Source organism: Gavialis gangeticus, unplaced genomic scaffold, assembly GCF_001723915.1.
Source record: "Gavialis gangeticus isolate Ggan-Ray unplaced genomic scaffold, GavGan_comp1, whole genome shotgun sequence".
NCBI classification, from domain to species: domain Eukaryota; kingdom Metazoa; phylum Chordata; order Crocodylia; family Gavialidae; genus Gavialis; species Gavialis gangeticus.
The window spans coordinates 106,487,122-106,503,399 of record NW_017729031.1 but is presented as its reverse complement, the minus strand read 5'-3'; the positions used below and the strand labels follow the sequence as shown (position 1 = coordinate 106,503,399).

The window sequence follows — 16,278 nt, the reverse complement described above, 5'->3', positions numbered from 1 at the left end:
AGGGTTCTCCCCACACATTTTTAAAAAAAAAGCTGCATTTTCCCTGGCACTGTGAACCACCACTGTGCAGGCAAGCACATATTAGACATGCTCACACATATACACATCATAGAAGAAATCAGATAGAGATTATTAAAACACAACACAGAAGAAGAAGTCAAATAGAGATTATTTAAACCAACACAACACAGAAGAAGTCAGACAATAGGGCTGTGCAAAGCTTTGGTCCCCGATTTGATTCGGTGGCCAAATCTCTGAATCTGAATTGAATCAGAGGACCCTTTAATTTCTCTGAATCAATTCAGAACCCTCCAAATTGATTTTGAGAGATTCAGACAGATTTGACAATTTGGACAGAGAGACACCTTTAAATGTTTTTTCTACATATTTCTAAGTAGCAGGGGCTCATGATTGCTATGGTGCTGGGGTGCATGGAGCATCCCACAGAAGCACGGGGGGTTCCCCAGCACACTCAGCAGCAGACCCAGAAGTACTTCTGGGCCCACTGGGGAGTGTTCTGGGGGCCCCCCCTGGTGCTCCCCCAGCTCAGCTACTGGTGCCTCCTGGGTCTGGGAGGGCACCCAAAGTACCCCCTGCTGCCGATTGCTGGGCCGGGGGGTTGTGGGGGCCCCCCAGTGTGCTCCCTGGCAGACCTGGAAATGGACCAGAAGTACTTTCGGTCCACTTCCAGGTTTGCTGCTGAGCACACTGGAGAGCCCCCCCATGCTCCTGTAGGATGCTTCATCCACCCCAGCACTGCAACAATCATGAGCTGCACTGCTACCTCAAGGTATGTAGAAAAAGCTTTTAAAGTTGTGCCTGAGTTTGAATTGCAGATTTGCTGAATCAGCATTGAATCATCAGATTTGGATTCAGCTGAATCAAATTGGGGACAGTGATCCGAATCAACAGATCTAATCACTGTCCCCAATGCAAGCTGAATCCGAATCAAATAGGGCCTGTTCTACACACCCCTATCAGATAGAGATTATTAAACCAACACAAAACGGAAGAAGTCTGATAGAGATTATTAAACACAACCCAGAAGTAATCACGAAGTCATACATCAGAGAAGAAGAGGAGACATTGTTAGTTACACACAGAGACACATTTTCCAGCACAGGAAAGATTTAATATGAAGCATGCTGGAAAGGCAGATGCCAGGTCTTCTGGCAGAGGAGGGAGAGGGGGTAGGGGGAGAGAGAGAGAGAGAGAGAGCTGCAAGTCCGCCCCCTCCCGAACAAATGCATCCTCTTTCCTGGCAGCCATGAGTCTTCTGCTGCCAGTGGGAGCAACGAGGTGGGAGCAGTACCTGCCCCTGCACCACCTCCCCTAACACCAGAAATAGCCACCGACAGCAGAATGACAGTCTTCTCCACCCCAATTTCATCTCCTAGTGTGAGCCTCCCACTGCCAGAGGAGGAGCTGGATCTGGAACCAGGGAACCTGAATGCCCTAGCTAAAGAAATTCTGGGGACCGAGGGAGAATCTGAGTTTGTGCTCCACACCCCTTGAAGTTCCCCTAGAGCCAGGTCTCCTTCTCAGTAAGTCACCTCAGAGGAGGTTATGGGGGCAGGTGGCTCAGCTTCCCCTGCTGTTGTGCCTCTGCCTGCTCAGGATGGGGATAAGGCAGGATCCCCACCCTCAACCCAGAAGCAGGAGGGTAGTGTAGTGTGGGATCATTTTGAGGTGGCTGATGATCCCAAATATGCTATCTGCCAGCACTGCCAAAGGCAGATCAGTCAGGGCAAGGAAGTGAAACACTTCAACACCACAGTGATGCTGCTGCACCTGAGGAAACAGCACCCCCTTGCCCTTTTTCCTCCTCAGCCTGGCACCAGTGGGAATGTGCCCAAAGGAAAGTCCCCCTCTTGCTCCAAAGCCCCCATCCCCACAAAGCAGAGGCAGGCCACCCTGGAGCAGTGGGGGAAAGCCACAGACAAAGGGGGACTTGTTCCAAAGATGAGCAAGGTCACCCAGAGCACTGGGGAGATGCTTGCTCTGGATGCCCAGCCCTTCTCCTTACTTGAGCAGCCAGGGTTCAGGTGGCTCATGGAACTCATGGCCCCATCCTACCAAGTACCTGCATGCGCCACCTTTAGCAGGATGATGGTGCCCTCCCTGTATGAGGCATGCAGGGAGTACTTGAGGGAGGAGCTGCTTAAGGCAGGGCTGCAGGTAGCCTTGCACTTCACCTCCAACATCTGGAGCCGCCGGGGTAGAGATCATGCCTACCTGTCCCCTACAAGGCACTGGTGTGATCAGTCAGGCTGTCAGTGGACTCTCCTTCAAGCTGAGGCGATGGATGAGTCCCACATGGCAAGGGAGATCATGGTGGCCTTGAACCATATGGTGCAGGGGTGGCTTGTTAGGCAGGGTGAGCTCACCTGCGGGTTCACGGTCACTGACAATGGGACCAATATGGTCAAGGTGGTCCATGATGTCAACTTTGTTGGCATCCACTGTGTGGCATATAAGCTGCATCTCAGTCAGGGATGCCTCAGAGGAGGACAGGGCTGCTGGTGATGGCGCCGTTACTACCACCCAGCTGATTTCGAAGTGCAGGAAGGTGGCAGGCTACTTCCACCACAGCATCAAGTGGGGCAAGATGCTGTGGGAGGAACAGGCAGAGCTGAGCATCCTGCAGCACAAAATCATGCAGGATGTGGAGACTCAGTGGAACTCCACATACCTGATGCTCAGGAGGCTGGTGGAGCAACAGAAGGGCATCCATGAGATGGCCTTCCTCAAGGAGATGGGGATCAGCAGCCCCCTTAACAGAGCTGAGTGGGATACTATCTCCCAGATCTTAGTGGTCCTCAAGCCCTTCCTCAAGCCCTCCACTGAGACCCTCAGCACTGGCGATGCCCTCGTTAGCCAGGTGATCCCTGTTGTGAGAGAACCTGAGAACCAAATGGAGAAGTTCTATGAGATCAATGTTCCTGGCTGGGGCAACCTGCTGTCACCAGATGTGCAGGCACTGGTGAGGTGACTGAAGGAAGGCATCAGGAAACTACTGGATCCATTGCAGTCCAGTATTGTCCACATGTTGAGGGACATGCGTGGCAAAATGCCATCTCCGTGTGGGGGACGAATCTGACAATTTGGTTACCACAGTCACTGCAGAGGGCAGAAACCCCTGGCTCCATCAGCTTCAGGTAACACTGAGCTGTAACCTGAGCTGGAAACATTCCTGAGGGAGAGGGAAACCTGCTTCCTGTGCCTACTTGACTGGCTTCACACACCTGGGTGGGGGCTTAAACTCCCTATTATTCTAAGTAATGTCATCATGACAGAGAGGGCTAGAGACCCTGCCAGTCTACCTGACAACCAGTGTTGCATTTCAAATTGCTGGGCTGGCAGCCAACAGCTGCTGGCCTTCACTGGATCAGGTAAATGAGGTCATAAGGTCTGTGTAAGTTAAGGAGGTAGGACAGCAGCTACGATGAGAAGTCTCAGAGAAGCTGGACCATCTGAAACTCGCTCTGTCTTGAAACTCATGGTCAATGAACTGCTTGCCTCCAGAGGAAATCTCTACCTGCCTCAGGATGATATTTGTGAGTAAGCTACTTGAGTTCTAACTAGATATATAGCTGTCAGTAACACAGATGCGTAATCAAAGGCTATCATGACACTATTTGCTCTAAGGGATTTCTCTGATATTGCTCTACCCTGTACTGTATTCCAAACCTACTCCTTGTAACCAATAAAGTTCTCCTTTGTACCTAGCATGGGAGACTTACTGGGAGAGGGCCTAGATTATGCCTCGGGGTCCCCTTGGTTTGACTAAGGGAGACCACAATTTGTACTTCAGACTGAGGGAAGTACCCCAAGTTCTTGCAGTGGGTCAAGTACCCTCAAGGACTACTAGGTCTGTGTTTCCCAGGGGGCACAGGGCCAAGATCAATCCAGACCCTGGATGGTGGCGGCATTACTCCTAGGTTTGCAGGTGTGCTCCAGGAAGGGGGTCAGCTGGACGTGAGTAAACCCCAGGGAGGCACTCAGAGCCTGGAGGGTGGTTGGGCACAGTGAAGCGGGTGGCTCAATGCAGGAGGGCCCCCTACTGGCCTGCCATGCCATGTGTGACCCAAGGGTGAAGGGGAGCATGTGTACTGGTAGTACCAAAGCCCTCAATCACTGGACAGAGGTGCAGGTGAATACAGTCAGGGAGGCAGAAGGGCAGAGGCAAGGGGATGTGGAAAAGGGGGATCCACTTTCCCATGCCAGCACTCCCAGCACCAGCCAGCATGCCACCTGCTGCCAATGTGAGCCAAGGGCATGGCTTCAATGTTAGGGTCCAGATGCACCAGACCCCAGCCTCAGGCAGGTAGCGCCAAGGCTTCGGTGGCTACCTATCTTGCTGAGGATGTGGAGCTGCTGGACTGTGACCCCTCAGCCTATTGGGCAACTTGCAGCCAGATGTGGCAGGGTCTGTCCATGGTTGCCCGGGAACACCTGTCCTGTCCACTGACCAGTGGACCAAGAGAGGGTGTTCAGCATTGCTGGGAATGTTGTGACACCCCACCGCACCTCCTTGGATCATGGTTTAGTGGAGTAGCTGGTGTTCCTGAAGGTGAACCTCCCCAAGCTCCACCTGCAGACAGAGTGAGTGCCACCCTCCTCACTCCATCCACACCTATTTCTGTTTTTATTTTTAAACCACTTAATGCCCTGCTTTCTGAGCTGGAGGTGGCACTCCCTGCATCACCAGCCAGCAGGGGAAGAACATGTCCCTGCTAAGCTTCCATGCCAGGACAAACTTGGAGGTATGGGCTGGGGCTATGGGGAAGGAGACCCTAGGTCCTGGGCATGACCACTAAAACTGCATTCTGCCATGGTTGGGTGGCCTGGTGGGGCTGCCGGCAGTGTGACAGCCCCAGGAAATGCCAGGACCAAGGATCCCACTGGTGAAAGGCAGGTAGGAGGCACCATAACCTCCAGGCTCCACAGGCATGCACACAGTCCTGGCTGGGGAAAGCCCAGACCCATCGCATCTTTGACAGGCCTAAGGCTTGCTGGTTGGGAGGCTCCAGTGAGTTCAGCTTAGCTGCCTGGGATGCCAGCTTTCAGGTTGAAAAACCATTTGTCAGGCTGAGGAAGCACCTGCAGTTGGCATGTGCACTCTTCCTGGATGGAAGGAATAGTAAAGAAGCCAGAGGCTGGCATGCAATGTAGGCAAGAAAGCCAGTCAGTGAAAAAGGAAATGGAGGTGTCAGGGGGTGAGGGACAGGTTGGGGTGCAGAGTGGGGGGATGTAGCAGCGCAGGTAAACAGTAGAGAGGGACTTGGGCAGACAGATGTCTGGTAGATTGTACTGTGTCATAAATCCAATGTCTATATTGAGTCCATGAGTTTCTATATCTAGGAGGTTGATGAAGTGAAGTTTGTAGGTCCAGCTGTGAAAAGTGGTTTGTAAATTCCTGTTGAGGATCAGGCCTGAGGGACTAGAGACAGAGTGGTGGTTTTTTTTGTTTTTTTTTTTGTTTTTTTTTTTTTATGAGAAATGTGCCTCCACAGGTAGTTGGGTATTCTCATCTCCGATAGATTCTGGCACAGTTTGTGGGGGTACTGGAGATACGTTGGCAGGTTTTGTGTTTTGAACTGTAGGAAGTTGGCTTCTAGTGATGAGGTTAGTGAGGTTCAGTGATTGTTTGAATTTACAAACCACTTTTCACAGCCAGGCCTATGAACTGCACACGTGACAGGTTTTGCTTGTCAGCAGCTTGATCTGCAGTTTCCCAGAAACCCCTGCACCTATCTCCTTGAAACCGATTCAGCCAAATTGATTCGGGACAGTGACCCAAATATCCAAATAAAATCACTGTCCTCCAAACTGGCTAAATCCAATACTTCCCTATTTACACAGCCCTATTAGTTAGGTCCATCTAAGTGCAAACAGTACAGAAGTTCCAGGAAGGTTGGATTGGTCTAAAAATGGCTGACCTGATCCAAGTTAAACCTGCCTCCAAGGTGATCTAACTTAGATAGGGTTGGCCATTTTTAGACAAAGCTCAGCTGCTGGCCCCAGCTCCAGGTCTACTCTTTTGCTACCTTCCCTCTTGGCACTGGGCCATTTTAAGCCCCCCACCTCCTCACACCACCCACCTACCAACTGCTCCCAGTGCCAGTTTTAATCAGCATTTGCAGATGCCAGGAGCTAAGGAAGCAAGTCCCACTGAGGGGAGGAATGGGAAAACAGATTTGCCAAAGGGTTGGGGTCAGGCAGCTAAAAATAGCCCCTGGTCCTGGGAGTAGGGAGGAGAGTCCCCTCTTCCTCCCAAGCTCCCACCCACAATCTGCGAGTCCCCCATATTTCACCAAACCTTCCCAGATGCCACCTACCTGACCAATTCTCACAGCCCTATTAGTTAGGTCCATCTAAGTGCAAACAGTACAGAAGTTCCAGGAAGGTTGGATTGGTCTAAAAATGGCTGACCTGATCCAAGTTAAACTGCTAGCCCCACCCCCCCCACAAAAAACCCTGGTCCTCCCTATGGACTTTACCCCCTGGATCCCCTGCAGGCTCCCAGACCTGCTTGATCCCCTGATCTGCCCAAACCCTACTCCCACCCAACTCCTCCCCTTATCCTGACTTACCTTAGATTGGGTGGCCATTTTTAACTCAATTGAACTAACAACTACAAAACGATGAACTTCCCCCTGACCTGCCCGAATGTCTGGTGTTTAGCCTAGGTTTCACTAACTTCAGAGTGCCACTTTACAGCATGAGCCATTAACCATCCTGATACAGTTAGTCATCCTCTCTTACAAAATTAATAATTTTATGTCAGACTCCTTTATGGTAACTTTAATGACAAGACAGACTGCCACATAGGGAAAAGAGAAGGTATAATGGTTAAATTGTATGACTATAGCCACAGACTACATGATCCTGAGGAAGCCACATTTATGTTTTTCTAAATCCCTATCTGTAAAATAAAGATAAGTACCTACATTTCAAATAAGAGATCATTAACATTTGCAATGTATACTTGAATCCTCACCTGGAGCTCAACAAATAAGCACAGTTTATTTGCATACAAGCGAATAGATTTGAGTTTGGTAAACAAAGGGACTGTGCGTTCCCGGGAACAGGGGATGCCAGATAACAAAATATGCTGGTTAATTGAGCGGCCGCAGTTGCCGCTTCTCACACTGCATATGGGGCATTCTTCTGCCCTCCTGCGGCACCACCACCACTCCTACGGGGTCCTGCACAGCCCTGCACAGCCTGTTATGTCCCCAGGCCATGGGGGCTCAGCAGCACAGGCTGCCTTGCACCGAGCAATACATCTACACACCCATATGTTATCTTACCTCATGAGACAGTACCCGGGCCTGGGGTATGACTGGAACCAGTTTCTTTCTGATATAATAATGGAGGCATTCATAAACCTAAGGTGAAATGATAAAATGTAACTAGTAAAAAGTTACTCAAATGGGTGGACAATCATGGTAATACATTCAAAGTATACACTCAGGTGTGCCACACTAAGTCTTCCCAAGGCTAACCAAAATAAAAAAATCACTTAATCTATCACTCCCCTCAGGGCCTATATATATAGATCAAACAGCTGGGGCCACACCTGTAGTCCCCAATACTATACAGTACTACTCAAATAGCCAGGTGCACACGAATTTTCCACCTTAGTATAAAGTATCTGGAACAGCTCACTGTCAGATAGAACTTGTACTAGACACAGATTCATAGGATTTTAGGGTCGGAGGGGACCTATGAGGTCATTGAGTCCGACCCTCCTGCCCTGGGCAGGAAAGGGTGCTGGGGTCAGATGACCCCAGCCAGGTGTTTGTCCAATCTCCTCTTAAATACCTTCAAGGAAGAGGACAGCACCACCTCCCTTGGAAGCACATTCCATATTTTGGCAACCCTCACTGCAAAGAATTTTTTCCCTGATGTCCAATTTAAATTTGCTGTCCTTCAGTTTGTGGCCATTGCTTCTAGTTACCTCAGTGGATGCTCTGGTAAACATCGTATCCCCTATTTCCTGCTGTCTCCTCTGTTGAATTTGTAGACAACCACAAGATCACCTCTCAGCCTTCTCTTGCGGAAGCTGAAGAGATTCAAGTCCCTTAATCAGTCCTCAGAATTTCTCCTGTAGGCCTTTAACCAGATGGGTGGCCCTCCTCTGAACCCTTTCTAGCTTATCTACATCCCTCTTGAAGTGACATATCCAAGGTCTAATCCAATAGAGCATTCCCAGAAATTGTTTCTTCTTTTCCTTAAAGTATAAACCAATACCAGTAGCAAAGCTAAATTAAGATCAAATCTCCAAATTTAAGACCTCAAAGAAATTTTAATTCATTAGAATCTTTTTTTATTACTATTTATTTTCTCTATTTACAGGATTTTTTAAAGTCTTAATTTAACTACTGTGTCTAGCAGGAAAAGTTCATCCCATTTCATGTTTTATGCTAACACACTATCCCAACTATGCATCAGATCAATGCAGTCCAAACATTTCACACACAGAGCACTTTTACTTAAGGTCTTCTTTACAAGACAAAACATTATTCCTATATTTAAAAAGGCCAAAATTGGGATTAAAAGTGATTAATTCATTTGTTCAAGGACATATAGAGGGTTAGTGACTGAGAAAATAGCAGTCCTGATTGCCAGCCATATGTTCTCTCTACTCCTAATACCAAACATCTACATATGCTAGAATTTACATGTCATCATTTCAGACAGTCTGGGCAATGAAAAAGATGCACCAGGTCCCCCCCCTTCAAAGTCTAATAGCCTTCTTTCACCAAAGCATGAATTTACACCCTGCTCTAGACCTGTGCCAAAGGTCATCCTTCAACCAAGGTGGTCATTCAGGCTGGGGCACCCAAGGCAGCTGGAGCTTCTTCAGCAATCTCTCACAATCGAGGATGATTCTCTTCTATGATGGTCTTATCTCTATGTCCAAACATGGCTGATGAGGCCCATCTGGGATTGACAAACTCTACTGAAGCTCCAACATATATTTTCACGTGGGGTGGGTGGTGCTGGATTCTTCATTTGGACTGGGACATGCTGTTTCTGCTGTTCCTCCTTTTTCAACTTCTATTGTTGTCATAAAGTACTGAGATCCCTGCAATACAGTCTTCCTCCATTTGGGGGAGTCCTGGGTGATAGTCTCCCATGATCCATTGATGTTGCATTTTTTTAAGTTGGCCTTGAAGATGTCCCTGAAGCACTCTCTCTGCCCTCCTTTTGAACATACACCTTGGCTTAGCTGGGAGAATAAAACTTGCTTCAGGAGTCTGGAGTCAGACATCTGGATGACATGGCTGGCCGAATGAAGCTGATGGCAGATAATCACCACCACAATACTCATGGTGTTTGCTTGCAGGACAATGCCAACATTGGTGCATCTGTCTTCTCACTGGATTTGGAGGATCTTCCACAAGCTGCATTGATGGTACCTCTCCAACAACTTTAGATGTCTCCTGTATGTTGTTCATGTCTCAGCTCCATACAGCAAGGCGGGGATCATTACTGTTTGAAAAACCATGAGCTTAGTTTTGGATCTGTTGTTGTGATCTTTGAACACCTATTTCTTCAGGCATCCAAAAGCTGCACTTGCACATTTGAGGCTTTGTCAGATTTCTTTGTTGATGTCAGCCTTCTGTGAGAGATGGCTTCTGAGGCACAGGGAAAAAAAAAAAACTCAGCATTCTCCAGAGCTCCACTCTGGCTGGAAATTTGTTGGTGGTCAGATGTAGCATCATGGCAAGGAATATTGCGAGGAGTGTTGGAGCAATGATGCAGCCTTGCCTAATTTCCATTTTAATTTAAAGGGGATTTCTGATAGATCTGTTACTGAGAACTACCACTCACATACCATCATTAAGTAGGCAGAGAATGATGACAAATTTCAGTGGGTATCTGTACTTCAGAAGGATCTTCCGCAACACTTCTTGGCTGACAGAGCCTAAAGCTTTTGTGGGCTCAAAGAAGGCCATGTATAAAAGACTTTTGTCCCTGGAACTTCTCCTGCGGCTGGTGAGCTGCAAAGATCATGTCAGTTGTACTTCTTGATGCCCTAAACCCATACTGAGATTTTGGGAGGAGCTCTTCAGCAGGGGGAAGGAGATGGTTCAGAAGGGTTCTCACAATGATATTTCCTGTGATGGACAGTGAGGCAATCCCTCTGTAGTTTCCACAGTCAGACTTGTCTCCTTTCTTAAAAATTGTCACAATCATGGTGCCCCTGAGGTTGTCTGGGATTTCCTCATCATTCCAGGTCCTTTAGATCAGGGCTGGGTAATTATTTTGGCTGGAGGGTCACTTAAGAGTTTTGGTGAGGCATTGAAGACTGCAAGGGTACCGCCACCCCTTGATAGGTGTCCCATTCTCTGGTCACTATCTTGTGACTGGAAGTCCCACCCCCTAACCTCTGACTTTTGCCACCAGAAGTCTCTCCCCTTGCCCAGGAAGTACTCCTTCTGGAGGCAGGTTATTTGTATATTGTGTGATGGTGTGGAGGGGGGGGGGTTTGGGGGTGTGTGCACACATGTGCATGTGCAGGGTATGTGGGACTGTTGGGGGTGTGTGTGGGTATGGTGATGAGATAGGGTGTGGGACAGTGTTGGATGTGTGTGTGGGTGGGTATGGTAGAGGGTGGAGGGGTGGGTATGGTGGGGTTGAAGTGAATGTGGGGGGTGCGGGAAGGTGGGATTTGTGGCTGGGGAGTGGAGTGTGGGGAACAGTTTTGAATGTGTGTGGGGGTATGGTGTATGTGTGGTTGAGGTTTGGACAATGTGTGTGGGTATGGTGGGGAGGTGTGAGGTGTGGGTACAGTGGAGGTGGATGTGTGGGATGCCTGGGGATAAGTCTGTGTGGGTATGATGGGGTGTTTGGTTGGGGTGTGGGAGTGTTGGTTGTGTGTGGGCACGGTGGGGTGTGTGAGGGGGTGTGGGCACATGTGTAGAGTACAACTGGGGGTTGGGTGTGCGTATGTGAGGGGCTTCTCCCCCCCTCCACTCTTTGTGACTTGGCTGATCCCAGACCCTCTACAGGCAGGGGGAGGAGGAAGGGGCTCAGTGCTGCTTGACTGGGTTTGCAGCATGCTGCAAAGGCAGAAAAGCAGCTGCCACCAGCAGGCAGCAAGGGAAGTCCCTGGGGTGGGGGGAGGGAGCCAATCCTGGCACTGTCAGCTCTCTTGGTCTGTGTCCCACACCTGCCTGGTGGGGCTGCAGCCAACCCTCCGCTGGCTCCTGCTGCTGCTCCCACCCCACCTGCCTGTCCTGTGCTTGCCCAGTGGGGCTGAACCAAGCCCATGCTGGCTGCTACTGCTCCCACCTCACCTACCTATCCCATGCCTGCCTGGTGGGGCTTCATGAGCAGCTAAACTCCTTCATGCCCCCCTTCCATCCACACATTCTCCACCCAGCCATTCACAAATAGGACCAAAGTGAGCTGCAGGCAGAGCCCCACTCACCTCAGTGCTGCAGCTTCCCCTCCCTGCCTGCTGCCTGGAGCACTTCAACTGGGACAGGAGTCATCACTGGCGGGCAGGGCAGCCCAGCAGTTCCCTGCTGCAGCTGTAGCAGCAGCAGCCCTGCCTGGAAGCTGTACCTGCTGGCCAGGACTGGTGCCCTCCTGCAGGGGAGGCTGGGAGAGCAGTACATGCTGCTCAAGGTGGGAGTGGGCAGGATTCAACCCCATGCAGAGTGCAGCAGGGACGGTTGCTGGTGGGGCCGGATACAATTAATTGGTGGGTGCCAGTCTGCAGGTGGTTATATTTTGCCCACTCCTGGTTTAGATGAAGGCAAGAAGCTGTATGGTGAGCTCCACACTCTCTGCTTGAAGGTTGCCATGAGGATTCCATCCACTCCAGATGCCTTGTCATTCTTCATCTGCTTGATGGCTTTCCTTACCTCGTCAAGGGTTGGAGGGATTCCAACATCATCTTCTTGATTGAGAAGGTCTTCAAAATGCTCCATCCAATGGGCATTGATAGCTCCCCTTTCCTTGATCAGGTCTCCTCCATCCTTAGGTCTCAAGGGGGTTGGTCCCCGAGTGCTCGGACCATAGATGGCTTTGGTGGCACTGAAGAAGCCATACATATTGTGGATGTCAGTGAGATATTGAATTTCTTTAGCCTTTGTCTTCCAACCATTTGTTCTTCATATCATGGGTCCTCCTTTGGACCTCTGCCTTGGCTTCTTGGAGATTCAATTTATTTTGCCTGGAGTTGTTGTTTTACCAAACACAAAAGACTTTGCACTTGTTGTCAACTGGGAGATCCAAGAGTTGATCACTCTCATCAAACCAGTCTTGACGTCTCCTGGTAGGGAATCCAAGTGTCTCTTCACAGGTGTTCATGATGGTGGCCTTAAGGGCACACCACACACTAATGAAATTCTTCCATTGTTGTTGATTGGACTTCACCAGGTTTTCTATTGAGGTACTGGTTGAAGGAGATTTTGCTTGCTTGGGTCCTTGAGTCCTTCAACATTGATCTTCGGTCAGCATTACTTCTGCTACAGCCATCGTTTGGGAGCCAGTTTGAGTGACATAACCAAGTGAATGAGTCAGTGATCAGTCCAGCAATCATCAACTCAGCATAGCTCAGGTCATGTGGACATTTTTGCGATCCTGGGTACAGACAATGACATAGTCAATCAGGTGCCAAAGCTTAGATGATTGCCATGATGTCTTGCGCCTGTTTTTCTGGCAAAACAGGGTATTAGTGATGGTGAGTCCATGTTCCATGCATTTGGTCAAGAGGAGGATGCCACTGGAGTTGACCATTCCTACTCCCTCCTTGCTGATGGTTCAAGTTAGTTAGAGGTTACAGTCCCTTCAGACTCTGGCACTGAAATCACTGAGAAGAATAAGCCTCTCTCTCTCTCTCTGTCTGTCTGTCTCTGGGATGTCAGAAAGAACTTGGTCAAAGTTAGCATACAATTCCTTCTTGGTTTCACTGGCAGCATCAAGAATCAGGGCATATACACTGATGACAATGGTATATTGACTCTCTGACAGTTTAAGATGAAGAGTCATGGGGCACTCTTTAATTCTGATAGGGCACTCATTGAGTTGGTTTATGAGTTCATTATTAATGGCAAAACCAACTTCGTGAAGACACGATTCTCATTCCAGAAGAAGGTACAGCTGCCTCCACATTCTTTGAGCTGCCCATTACCCACTTGCCAGGTCTTGCACAATGCAGTTACATCGATGTTGTGTTGTCCGAGTTCTCAGGCCACAATTGCAGTGCAGTTCTCTGGGCATTCATTATTAGGGTTGTCCATGAGGATTCTGATATCCTGGGTCCCAAAAATGATGGTGCATCATTGTTGGTATTTCAGCCACAGGTGATCCCACATGGTTATCCAGTCAGGAAGAAATACAGAATACTGTATTAGACAGGCTATGTTTAGGACATCTTTTCTAGCCTGCTCCCCATGTAGGATGAGCAGAGTGGATCCTGAAGAGGGCTGCTCAGTCACAGTTACAGCTGCTGAATTGCACTCCTGTCTCATCCAAGTGTTAGATAACCTTCTTGTAACTTCTTTAATACTAGTTCATGAATAGGAGCTTCCAGACTTCACAATTCTGCTTCCATTGCCATTAGCTGGTCACCAAAGGGCTTGAGAAATATGATGGAAAAGCTGTTTTCATGGAAGACACCTGTGTGTGATTTGTTTTATCATAGAGAAGCTTCTGCACATCAGTTTCCACATGGCTCTTGACAGAACGGGACCTTGATCCAATGGCAAGCAGAATGAGACAACTGGGGATCTTGTCCCACTGCAGCCTTCGTCCACCTTCGCAGCCATTGAGGACTTGCAGACCCATGGCTAGGGGCTGGACAGACTTATTATAGCAGTAACCTGTACTTGCCATGTCACAGCACCATCAAAGAATATGTGGCTTTTCTGGAAAGAAAGTATTGCCATCTGCTGTCTTCACCATGTCCTGGTGGTACTGCCACTGCTTGGTCTGCAACTGCTTATTCATCAGAGAGTTACCCTTGCTTATTTCACAGCTAGACTTCCCTGAAGGTCATTACACTATCCACCACCTGTGGACGTGCTGGGTAGCAGTACAGCTCTGCCCCACAGAGGCAGCTGGATATGACACTAGCCAAAAATTTGTGCATCACTAGGTACAAGTGGCAAAACTTTAACCACAGTAGTTCTAAGGGCTAGCAGGCTAAGGTGGAGATTTTGATGCCATGTAGTAAAGCGAGGCAGATACCAATTTATTGCTTCCTAACACAGACTGTGGCTTTGTAGCTGAAGACTGCTTTTACCTTTAGGAGAGCCTGCAGCCAGTGAGATCTAAGCAGGTCATATAATACTCCAACTCCATTGATATCTCGCTTGTAGAAGAGATTCAATTCTTGTAGCACTAGTCGGAACAAAAGAGAAACGTGATCCCAACAAACAGAAAAGTGCAATACAGTTGAGCACAAACAGAAAATTGCCCAAACTCATGCATCGGCCCAGATGTCCAAGAACATAACTTGCTTAAATTTCCACTCCCACCAAATAGGAGCTAGACATGGGTGGATCCAGGATTGTGGCAACTGTGGTGCATGGCAACTGTGGCTATGGTGAACTGGCCCTGTGCACTGGTGCCAGTGATTGGAGCTACTATACAGGGCTAGCCTAATTCAGCCCCAGAGGGCCAGTCTGGTATAAGCATTGCATGCAGCACACACCAGACTGGCTCTGCATGCTGATCTGTGGTCAATGTGTGACATGAGGCGCACAGAGTTGGTCCAAGACCCACAGGTTGGATCCTAAGACTTCATGGACCATATCTTTAACATCCCTGATGTAGGGCATAATGGAACACATGCAAATTAGAATGTCCCATACAGGTGCATCAAATCTACTGATCCAACACAAAAGTGGTAATGGATCACTTCTAATTTTTGCTGCTCTGTTCAGTAAATTATGACATGCAAACTTCTACTATACTGGGTATTAGGGGCTTGATTACAAAGGTATTTAGGCTGCTAGACCTGCTGCCATTTGCTTACTTATATTTACCAAAATTCCTAACCAGGCACAGTACTTAACTTCTGAAGGAAATCATTAGAAATTAGGTATCTAATTCATTTAGGCACTTTGATAAACCTTACCAGGTAACTAGTTGCATTTTAGGTGTCCAAATGCTTAAGTAAATTTGATTTTTCCTATCTTCCTTTTTCCAATTTGAATATGTTAGATCGGCTCTCTTATCCTAAAACAGTGTTTTCAAATTGGGGTACATGTACCCTGGGGGGAACATGGCACTTTGCAAAGGGGTATGTGCCTAAATTTTAACAACAGTGGAGCTTCTGATTGGTCAATGCATGGTGAGTAATGACATTTCCACACACTGATAGTCAACACTTTTAGCAAGGATCAAACATGTAGAGAAATGTCAAATGTAAGGGATATGAGCAGCTATATTATGCAGGTAAATGCATATGTGGCCAAAAAAGCTCGAAAACTGTCCTAAAACAGACAGAAAAATCAAGTGATTGGAAAAATATTTTTTCTTCCCCACTTTATATCCAACATAATATCTGCAAGCACATCCCATACAAAAAGTCATATCGTCTTAGAAAGGAATTTATTCCCATTATCTATTAAAATGTTTTATTTAGTGCCTTAAGGATTGGGAGAGAAAGCAGAGAAGGTTAAATTACAAAAATAAATTGTGCATGTGCTCCCTCTGATAAAAAAAAATAAGAAAGCAAAAAAATAAGAAAAGCAATGCAGGGAAGCTGGGTGTAGTACCATTTTCCTGGCTGCCAACTGCTGGCATCTCCATCTTCTTCATTCTAGGAGATTCTCCCCATTTCTCTGAATGGAGCATTCAGGCTAGCTGTATTTCCCAGACTGCAAACGAGGAAGCAAAGAACAATCATACAGGAATTACTGATGATATTTTTTATTTAAAAGAAAACTGAATAAAGAAAGAGGAATGAGCTTTTGGATTTAAGTATTTTTTTTGTTTATGCTTGCAGTTTCAGATGGACATAACTTACAGTTTGGATTACTCAGCAACCAGAATATTAGAAGTGGTTTTAAATTAAATGTTTCTAGGTTGACCCAAATTTAAACAGAACAGAATATTATAGAAAACTTTGGTTCCCAGTGGGCAGCCTGTAGGTTATCTATGTTCCAAGGCTACAATTAACTTTAAAAGTTATGTATATTCTTCCTAGGAAACATTTTAAAAATGCCCTACACTCTATCCAAAGTGCTCTCTTGATACAAAAGCCCCAAACACCCAGACATTTCATTATCAGCCAATAATGGG

The 16,278-nt window shown here is 47.7% G+C and overlaps 1 protein-coding gene across 1 annotated transcript in view; it reads right to left on the bottom strand.

Annotated features, from left to right (window-relative positions):
• MPP4 (membrane palmitoylated protein 4) overlaps positions 1–15,795 on the bottom strand; it is a 75,147-nt gene extending 59,352 nt beyond the window's left edge. Inside the window, 3 exon segments of the mRNA XM_019522913.1 lie at positions 7,317–7,394; positions 14,273–14,451; positions 15,753–15,795. Of these exon segments, the coding sequence (XP_019378458.1) occupies positions 7,317–7,394; positions 14,273–14,451; positions 15,753–15,795 (300 nt within the window).
• Positions 15,796–16,278: the final 483 nt, after the last annotated feature.